The 10,515-nt window shown below is 40.9% G+C and overlaps 1 protein-coding gene across 1 annotated transcript in view; it reads right to left on the bottom strand.

The window, feature by feature from the left end:
• Positions 1 to 1,100: 1,100 nt before the first annotated feature.
• The window catches only part of LOC141171801 (5-hydroxytryptamine receptor 3A-like), a 52,346-nt gene continuing 42,931 nt past the window's right edge, over positions 1,101 to 10,515 (bottom strand). Inside the window, exons 2-4 of the mRNA XM_073655438.1 lie at positions 9,602 to 9,762; positions 7,839 to 7,883; positions 1,101 to 1,214 (exon numbers count right to left, since the gene is read on the bottom strand). Of these exons, the coding sequence (XP_073511539.1) occupies positions 1,101 to 1,214; positions 7,839 to 7,883; positions 9,602 to 9,762 (320 nt within the window). The remainder of the gene's footprint in view (positions 1,215 to 7,838; positions 7,884 to 9,601; positions 9,763 to 10,515) is intronic.

The following is a 10,515-nucleotide window of genomic DNA, read 5'->3' as shown; positions in this document are numbered from 1 at the left end:
CAGGGGAAGTTCTTCCCCTCCCAAGACTGGGCAGGAGGTGTGGCATGCACAGGATCCCTGACCAAAGGACCTCCCACCTGCTCTCAGACATAACATTACATTACTGTGGAAAACCAGACCCCTGGGGTGCCACATTTCTTGTTCAAAGGTGGTTGTTTTTCAGCCTTCCTTACCTTGGCCATGTCCCTCAGTATTGCACACCTTGTGCTTTTTGATACTCCAGTAATGTTGCAGCTCTGAAATATGGCAAAACTAGTGGCGAATGGCATCTTGGCAGCTTCACGCTTGATTTTCCTCAATTCATGGGCAGTTATTTTCTGCCTTTTTTGGCCAACACGCTTCTTGCAACCTTGTTGGCTATTTTCCATGAAACGCTTGATTGTTCGGTGATCACGCTTCCAAAGTTTGGAAATTTCAAGACTGCTGCATCCCTCTGCAAGACATCTCACAATTTTGGACTTTTCAGAGCCCGTCAAAACTCTCTTCTGACCCATTTTGCCAAAGGAAAGGAAGTTGCCTAATAATTAAGCACACCTTATATAGGGTGTTGATGTCATTAGTCAACACCCCTCCTCATTACAGAGATGCACATCACCAGATTTACTTAATTGGTAGTTGGCTCTCAAGCCTATGCAGCTTGGAGTAGGACAACATGTATAAAAAGTATCGAAGTGATCAAAATACTCATTTGCCTAATAATTTGGAACACAGTGTAGTTCAATGACTACAAATGCATAATGGTCAACAAACCTGAAATGTCCAGGAATCTCCCAAAAGTGGTAGACATTTAAGCTCTGAAATGAAAAGGAGCCCTATGTCCTCTCCCAGGGGGGCTAAATACTCTCCTGTCCCCATTTATGTAACCCACTTCTCTCCAGGGTACCAGCGCGGATATTTTTCTGATATTTGCTCCAGTACCAGAACATTAACTGCAGCAGCAAATGGGAATGAAGAGGATTACTGGCTGCAGAAAGTAGAAGGGGGTAAAATCTTCAGGGTCTTTTATGGGGTCAGTATTTCCTTAGGTAGTTTGATCTTGATGTTCACTTTGTTCTATCTTTCCACTTAGGTGTACAATATCAAGCAACTCAAATCTGCACTCAAAGTTCAGCAATCTGTATATCTGGAAACCATATGCTCTCAGTAGTAATGGAAATAATAGTCATATTGTCAAAGTCCGTTGGATTCCATTGTAGAAATTCATCACTCCAGTACTACATGAAGACAAAACACCATACTAGTATATCACAAAGTACACTTTACACAACATAGTACTAAACACCATGCAAGGACTTTCTACATTTCATGAAGGAAAGAAATCAGAAAGTACGCTGCTGCACAGAGCTGCACTTTAATTCTAGCAGTCTATAACAGTTATTAGCATTGGTATGATGTGTTAACCTGACATAGTACCCGCCTCTGGTGTTTTCTTCCCTGCTACATTTCCCTGAATTTGAATTTAATCATAATCTGCTTCCATAGTGATTTTTCACAATGAAGTTACATATTGATACTACTGCATATATATGTGTGTAAGGTCTATAAAGATGTATGTACTGTATATCTATGTAAGGAATGTAATGTATGTACTGTATATATATGTGTGTAAGGTGTGTAATGTATGTACTGCATATACACTGTGTTCCAAATTATTATGCAAGTAATATTTTCTCAGATTTTCCCAAATTACCTATATGAATTGCAGTCATTGTAATTTTCCAGTCAAATAACTATTAGAGTACAATTGAAAGGTTTTTGTACAAACTGCCTATGATAACAGTATATTTTTAAAAAAATAAAAAACTCAAACTGCACTCAAAATGCATGTTCCAAATTATTATGCACAGCAGAGTTTTCAACCTTTTCATTTTAATAAAGGAGAAAGAAATGGTCATTTTTGAAATTATAAGCATTAGCAGGTTATTACAAACTGAAATCAAACAGTTTTCAACTCAAAACTTTATTCTAGGTGATGTTACATTTGCACATAGGACCGCTTGTTCGAAAGGAGCTTCTGAACTCTCTCGTCCATTGAATTTGTCAGGTTTTGGATGGTTTCTGCTTTAATTGTTTGCATGAGGACAGAATACCCTCCCAGAGCTGTTGCTTAGATGTGAACTGCCTCCCGCCATCATAGACACTCCTTTTGATGATGCTCCAGAGGTTCTCAATGAGGTTGAGGTCAGGGGAGCATGGGTGCCGCACCATAAGTTTGTCCCCTTTTATGCCTATAGCAGCCAGAGATGCAGATGTGTCATGTGCAGCATGAGACGGGGCATTATCATGCATGAAATGATCTCGATGGTCCAGATGGATGGAGTGGAGGATGGCTGGTTGATGGACACCCCATGCAAACACGGCTACGGTGATAACAAGGAGGAGGTGGAGTAATGTTTTGGGCTGGAATCATGGGGAGAGAGATTGTCGGCCCTTTTAGGATCCCTGAAGGGGTAAAGATGAACTCCATAATGTATGTTGAGTTTTTCAAACAGCACTTCCTTCCATGGTTCAAGAAGAAGAACCGTGCATTCCGCAGTAAGATCATTTTCATGCATGATAATGCACCGTCTCATGCTGCACATAACACATCTGCATCTCTGGCTGCTATGGGCATAAAAGGGGACAAACTTATGGTGTGGCCCCCATGCTCCCCTGACCTCAACCCCATTGAGAACCTCTGGAGCATCATCAAAAGGAGTGTCTATGATGGCGGGAGGCAGTTCACATCTAAGCAACAGCTCTGGGAGGGTATTCTGTCCTCATGCAAAACAATTGAAGCAGAAACCATCCAAAACCTGACAAATTCAATGGACGAGAGAGTTCAGAAGCTTCTTTCGAACAAGGGGTCCTATGTGCAAATGTAACATCACCTAGAATAAAGTTTTGAGTTGAAAACTGTTTGATTTCAGTTTGTAATAACCTGCTAATGCTTATAATTTCAAAAATGACCATTTTTTTGTTCTTTATTAAAATGAAAAGGTTGAAAACTCTGCTGTGCATAATAATTTGGAACATGCATTTTGAGTGCAGTTTGAGTTTTTTATTTTTTTAAAAATATACTGTTATCATAGGCAGTTTGTACAAAAACCTTCAATTGTACTCTAATAGTTATTTGACTGGAAAATTACAATGACTGCAATTCATATAGGTAATTTGGGAATATCTGAGAAAATATTATTTGCATAATAATTTGGAACACACTTTATATAGTACGGACCAAAAGTTTGGACACACCTTCTCATTTAAAGATTTTTCTGTATTTTCTTGACTATCAAAATTGTACATTTGCGCTGAAGGCATCAAAACTATGAATTAACACATGTGGAATTATATGCTTAACAAAAAAGTGTGAAACAACTGAAAATATGTCTTATATTCTAGGTTCTTCAAAGTAGCCACCTTTTGCTTTGATGACTGCTTTGCACACTCTTGGCATTCTCTTGATGAGCTTCAAGAGGTAGTCACGGAAATGGTCTTCCAACAATCTTGAAGAAGTTCCCAGAGATGCTTAGCACTTGTTGGCCCTTTTGCCTTCACTCTGCGGTCCAGCTCACCCCAAACCATCTCGATTAGGTTCAGGTCTGGTGACTGTGGAGGCCAGGTCATCTGGCGTAGCACCCCATCACTCTCCTTCTTGGTCAAATAGCCCTTACACAGCCTGGAGGTGTGTTTGGGGTCATTGTCCTGTTGAAAAATAAATGATGGTACAACTAAACGCAAACCGGATGGAATAGTATGCCGCTGCAAGATGCTGTGGTAGCCATGCTGGTTCAGTATGCCTTCAATTTTGAATAAATCCCCAACAGTGTCACCAGCAAAGCACCCCCACACCATCACACCTCCTCCTCCATGCTTCACGGTGGGAACCAGGCATGTAGAGTCCATCCGTTCACCTTTTTTGCATCGCACAAAGACACGGTGGTTGGAACCAAAGATCTCAAATTTGGACTCATCAGACCAAAGCACAGATTTCCACTGGTCTAATGTCCATTCCTTGTGTTCTTTAGCTCAAACAAGTCTCTTCTGCTTGTTGCCTGTTCTTAGCAGGGGTTTCCTAGCAGCTATTTTTACCATGAAGGCCTGCTGCACAAAGTCTCCTCTTAACAGTTGTTGTAGAGATGTGTCGGCTGCTAGAACTCTGTGTGGCATTGACCTGGTCTCTAATCTGAGCTGCTGTTAACCTGCGATTTCTGAGGCTGGTGACTCGGATAAACTTATCCTCAGAAGCAGAGTTGACTCTTGGTCTTCCTTTCTTGGGTCGGTCCTCATGTGAGCCAGTTTCTTTGTAGCACTTGATGGTTTTTGCAACTGCACTTGGGGACACTTTCAAAGTTTGCCCAATTTATCGCACTGACTGACCTTCATTTCTTAAAGCAATGATGGCCACTCGTTTTTCTTTACTTAGCTGCTTTTTTCTTGCCATAATACAAATTCTAACAGTCTATTCAGTAGGACTATCAGCTGTGTATCCACCAGACTTCTGCACAACACAACTGATGGTCCCAACCTCATTTATAAGGCAAGAAATCCCACGTATTAAACCTGACAGGGCACACCTGTGAAGTGAAAACCATTTCCGGTGACTACCTCTTGAAGCTCATCAAGAGAATGCCAAGAGTGTGCAAAGCAGTCATCAAAGCAAAAGGTGGCTACTTTGAAGAACCTAGAATATAAGACATATATTCAGTAGTTTCACACTTTTTTGTTAAGTATATAATTCCACATGTGTTAATTCATAGTTTTGATGCCTTCAGTGTGAATGTACAATTTTCATAGTCATGAAAATACAGAAAAATCTTTAAATGAGAAGGTGTGTCCAAACTTTTGGTCTGTACTGTGTGTGTGTGTGTAAGGTCTATAAAGATGTATGTACAGCATATGTATGTGTGTAAGGTGTGTAATGTGTGTACTGTATATATATGTGTGTAAGGTCCATAAACATGTATGTACTGTATATGTATGTAAGGAATGTAATGTATGTACTGTATATATATGTGTGTAAGGTGTGTAATGTATCTACTGCATATATATGTGTGTAAGGTATATAATGATATACAGGTACATACTGTATTTGTACTGTATGTATATGTATGTGTGTAAAGTGTATAATGATGTATGTACTGTATATGTATATAAGGAATGTAATGTTTGTACTGTATATGTATGTGTGTAAGGTGTGTAAAGTATGTATTGTACGTATATGTATGTGTCAAGTAAATAATGTATATACTGTATATGTGTGAATGTAAGGACAGCAATGTTTTTACGGTATGTGTGTATAAGATGTGTAATGTATATATGGTATATTTGCAAGGTGTGATATCTACGTACTGTATATGTATGTGTGTGAGGTGTATATTTATGTAAGGGGTGTACCGTATATGTATGGTGTGTATCTATTGTATATGTATGTATGTGTGTAATGTTTGTACTGTATGTGGGTAAAATGCATACACTGCATATGTGTGCATGTAAGGACAGTAATGCATTTACTTTATATGTGTGTGTGTAAGACATGTAATGTACAGTAGGTACGAAAAGTATTCAGACCCCTTTAAATTTTTCACTCTTTGTTTCATTGCAGCCATTTGGTAAATTCTAAAAAGTTCATTTTTTTCTCTCATTAAAGTACACTCTGCACCCCATCTTGACTGAAAAAAACAGAAATGTCGACATTTTTGCAAATATATTAAAAAGAAAAACTGAAATATCACATGGTCATAAGTATTCAGACCCTTTGCTCAGTATTGAGTAGAAGCACCATTTTGAGCTAGTACAGCCATGAGTCTTCTTGGGAATGATGCAACAAGTTTCTCACACCTGGATTTGGGGATCCTCTGCCATTCTTCCTTGCAGATCCTCTCCAGTTCCGTCAGGTTGGATGGTGAACGTTGGTGGACAGCCATTTTCAGGTCTCTCCAGAGATGCTCAATTGGGTTTAGGTCAGGGCTCTGGCTGGGCCAGTCAATAATGGTCACAGAGTTGTTCTGAAGCCACTCCTTTGTTATTTTAGCTGTGTGCTTAGGGTCATTGTCTTGTTGGAAGGTGAACCTTCGGCCAAGTCTGAGGTCCAGAGCACTCTGGAAGAGGTTTTCATCCAGGATATCTCTGTACTTGACCGCATTCATGTTTCCTTCAATTGCAACCAGTCGTCCTGTCCCTGCGCCTAAAAACACCCCCATAGCATGATGCTGCCACCACCATGTTTCACTGTTGGGATTGTATTGAGCAGGTGATGAGCAGTGCCTGGTTTTCTCCACACATACCGCTTAGAATTATCATCAAAAAGTTCTATCTTCGTCTCATCAGACCAGAGAATCTTATTTCTCATAGTCTGGGAGTCCTTCATGTGTTTTTGAGCGGGCTTTCATATGTCTTGCACTGAGGAAAGACTTCCGTCGGGCCACTCTGTCATAAAGGCCCGACTGGTGGAGGGCTGCAGTGATAGTTGACTTTGTGGAACTTTCTCCCATCTCCCTACTGCATCTCTGGAGCTCAGCCACAGTGATCTTGGGGTTCTTCTTTACCTTTCTCACCAAGGCTCTTCTCCCACGATTGCTCAGTTTGTCTGGACGGCCAGGTCTAGGAAGACTTCTGGTGGTCCCAAACTTCTTCAATTTAAGGATTATGAAGGCCACTGTGCTCTTAGGAACCTTGAGTAATGCAGAAATTCTTTTGCAACCTTGGCCAGATCTGTGCCTTGCCACAATTCTGTCTCTGAGCTCCTTGGGCAGTTCCTTTGAGCTCATGATTCTCATTTGGTCTGACATGCACTGTGAGCTGTGAGGTCTTATATAGACAGGTGTGTGCCTTTCCAAATCAAGTCCTATCAGTTTAATTAAACACAGCTGAACTCCAATGAAGGAGTAGAACCATCTCAAGGAGGATCACAAGGAAATGGTCAGCATGTGACTTAAATATGAGTGTCTGAGCAAAGGGTCTGAATACTTATGACCATGTGATATTTCAGTTTTTCTTTGTTAATAAATTTGCAAAAATTTCTACATTTCTGTTTTTGTCAGTCAAGATGGGGTGCAGAGTGTACTTTAATGAGAAAAAAAATTAACTTTTTAGAATTTACCAAATGGCTGCAATGAAACAAAGAGTGAAAAATTTAAAAGTGTCTGAATACTTTCCGTACCCACTGTATGTATTGTATATGTACGTGTGTATGATGTATAACGGGTGAACTATATATGCATGTACTGTTTATGTATGTAAAGTGTATATTGTATATGTTTGTGTGTATGGTGTGTAATGTATGTACTGTATAGGTATGTGTGTAAAGTGTATAATGTATAAACTGTATATGTGTGAATGTAAGGGCAGCAATGTTTTTATTGTATAGGTGTGTGTAAAATGTGTAATGTATGTGCTCTGTGTGTATGACTGTGTGTAAGATGTGTAATGGATGTACTATATGTGTACAGTATGTACTGTATAGGTATTTAAAGTGTCTACTATATATATATGGTGTCTAATGCGTGTACTGTAATGTATGTGCTGTACATGTGTGTAAGGTGTGTAATGTGTGTGCTGTATGTGTGTAAGTGTAAGGTAAAGTTACATAGTTAATATGATTAAAAAAATACATGTGTCCATCAAGTTCAAAGTGCATGTGTAGTTGTGAGGTTAAAGGGTTTAGTTTATTAGTTTCTCTTAATATTGATCATTGATGACCAATTGTTTTTACACAAATGTGGAGAGAGAGAGAAGAGGAGGAAGAAAAAGAGAAAATGTGATTTTGTAGTTAATCTATTACTTCATGTCATGTTTTATGTATCCCGATCTCTGACTTACAATAATTTTTAGGAAATATCTACGATCTTGTATCTTACCTGATTATACAGGTAATATATTGTCAGCAGCTGTTTTTTCTCATCCTTTGAATTAGAAAATTGTAACATGTTAAAGAATATAATTTGTAAAATAATTAATAATGTAACTAAACAATGTAACAGTGATTATGCTCTAGGCCTGGAGAGGAAAGGATTTACCAACACACTTAATTCGAATGGTGGCATAAATATTAAAGGGGTTGTCCACTTTCAGAAAACTTTCTGCTATAAGCTGTAGTAGTTATAACAAAACAAATGGAGTATTACTCACCCTCTCTGGATTCAGTGTTCAGTCTTCGCCACTGCCCCGGCCGCTGTTGGTTGTCTGCAGCGCTGATGTTAAGTTGACAGTGCTGCAGCCAATCAGTGAGCTCAGTGGCTTGTGCCATCTACAGGGGCAGAGCTGTTGAGTTCACTTGTTGGATGCAGCGCTGTTGATAAACTTTATAAAATACTGCTGTAAGGGCTGAATTTGGCATTACTGATGGGGGGCCACTCACACTAAGGCTAAGTGCCCACGTTGCGGAACTGAAGCATATTTTTTACGCTTCTCCCTGGCGGGAAAATCGCATGCGGATTTTACATGCGGTTTTCCCGCCAGGTAGAAGCGTTTGTGAAGCGTCTTTGCAGCATTTCTGCATGCGGGTTATCAAGCGCTTTTCCAAGCGATTTTAGCATCACTTGGAAAAGTGCTTGACAACTTGTTCACACTATATAAATCCATGCAACCGGCATGGATTTATATAGTGTGACCAATTAGAGTTAAAAAAAAAGAATCAGAATGGTAAAAAATAAAAAATAAAGTTTATACTCACCTTCCGATGCATTCTCTGCCCCGTCCGGAGTCTTGAGCGGCTCACGCTGTTGTGTGCAGGACCTGCGGTGAAGTCATTGAGTCATGTGATGGGTCACATGACTCAATGACGTGGCAGGTCCCTCACACAACAGCGCGACGGAGGGAAAACATCAGAAGATAAGTATAAACTTTATTTTATTCTTTTTTTTTACAGGTTCTTTGGTACCCAGGTCTGGATGAGAGTCTCCTCTCCTCCAGACTTGGGTACCATCCGCACATTGATTCCGCATGCGGAAACGCAAAATTAATGAACATGCTGCGGATTTTTAACCGCAGCATATACGCTGCGGAAAAATCCGCAGCATGGGCATTGACATTGCGGAATTCCTTTGGGGACCATGGGGTGCGGATATACATGCGTTTTACAAGCGTTTACGCTGCGGAAATTCCGCAGCATATACGCTTGTAATACGCAACGTGGGCACGCAGCCTTAGAGTCAGAGACTACAGAAAGGGGGCTGTAAAGAAACAAGCTTTGTGTAAAAGAGAGAAATGTATCATTAGCAAGTCGGAAACAACATTTGCCACTATTGCTGTGCATACAATGGTAGGAATTCCCTCCTAGGGGCTCGGACAATGGAAGGCCCCTGTGCAAGAACAGTTGGACTCCTAAGCTAGTCACAAAGAAAATCACTTTAATGGCTTTACAGAAAATTCTGACTTCAAGTCAAAGATCTGGATACTGCAAAGAATTATTCCAGAAATTTGAACATTCAATAACTTTTCCTTAGACAAAGAAACTAGAATACTCCTTTAAAGGGGCTCTCCAGGCTTGGAACAAAAGTCTACAATCTATATGACTGCAGCCGGCCAAATTGTGACAGCATGTAGTGCGAATATTGTCACGGTTCCCCTGTATTCCCAAAGTTAGCCGGAAGAATATATAATGTTACAGATGTATACTTACTACAGAAAGGATACCAAGGATAAGTATATCTATATGCACCATGGTGGCCTTTCTCCAGTCTCTTACTGGTCTCAGCTTTGCTTCATATCCTTCCATCAGGTAGTGTAGAAGTTGTCCTGGGGTTGAGTTTGACTGCTTAATGATGGATGATTCTTGGATACCTCCAAATTATCAATAAAATAAAAAATAAAATATATTATCCATGTCAAGAGCACCTTATACATGTCCAGTGCCGCTATCTGAAATTAGGTTTAACATTATAGCTAGAGATGAGCAATTTATTTTTCCGTGCTCCTGTCCGACATCCAGTTTGGTTCTCCATAACAGCCTGGCATTATTGACCCAGCATTCTAGGTGCCTATGACGCATACTATGCCCTGCGACTTCATGACGTCTCATAATGTATGCTCAATAGGCTTCACACAAGGGCGTAACGATCGCAGTTGCAGAGGTCGTGGTTGTGACCGCGACCGGGTGCATGCGGGTGATGGGCCAGCGCAAACTTCAACTGCATTTGCGTCCTCAGATGCACATTCAGCTGAAGTGTATTGTGGCACCGTGCTGAAATACACGCTGCCAACCAATCAGAGGCCAGCAGCTGATGTCGGCATGCACATGCACTGTCATGCCCTCCCGTCGCTTGCACGCTGAAGTCAGCTGCCGGCTTCAGAAGAGAACACCACGCAACGAGGGAGCAGAGGGAAGGTGAGTAGAATCATTTTTTCTCTATGTATTAAAGAACAGCAGCAGAACGGGGGACGTATACCAGGATGGGGCCCAGGATAAGGGACATATGTCAGGCAGAGACGCCGTCCCTCTCACCTCCTCTCTCCCCGCGCTCCCCGCTCTCCTTCTCTTCCTGCTGTCGGCGCGCGCAGTCCCCCGGGCACTGTGCTTAGGGCGCGCGCGCGCCC

This window comes from Phyllobates terribilis, unplaced genomic scaffold (assembly GCF_046119375.1).
Source record: "Phyllobates terribilis strain yellow unplaced genomic scaffold, ASM4611937v1 Scaffold_12__6_contigs__length_324123572, whole genome shotgun sequence".
Taxonomy (NCBI): domain Eukaryota; kingdom Metazoa; phylum Chordata; class Amphibia; order Anura; family Dendrobatidae; genus Phyllobates; species Phyllobates terribilis.
Note: the sequence above shows the minus strand (reverse complement) of the source record. Positions and strands in the feature narration are given on the sequence as shown.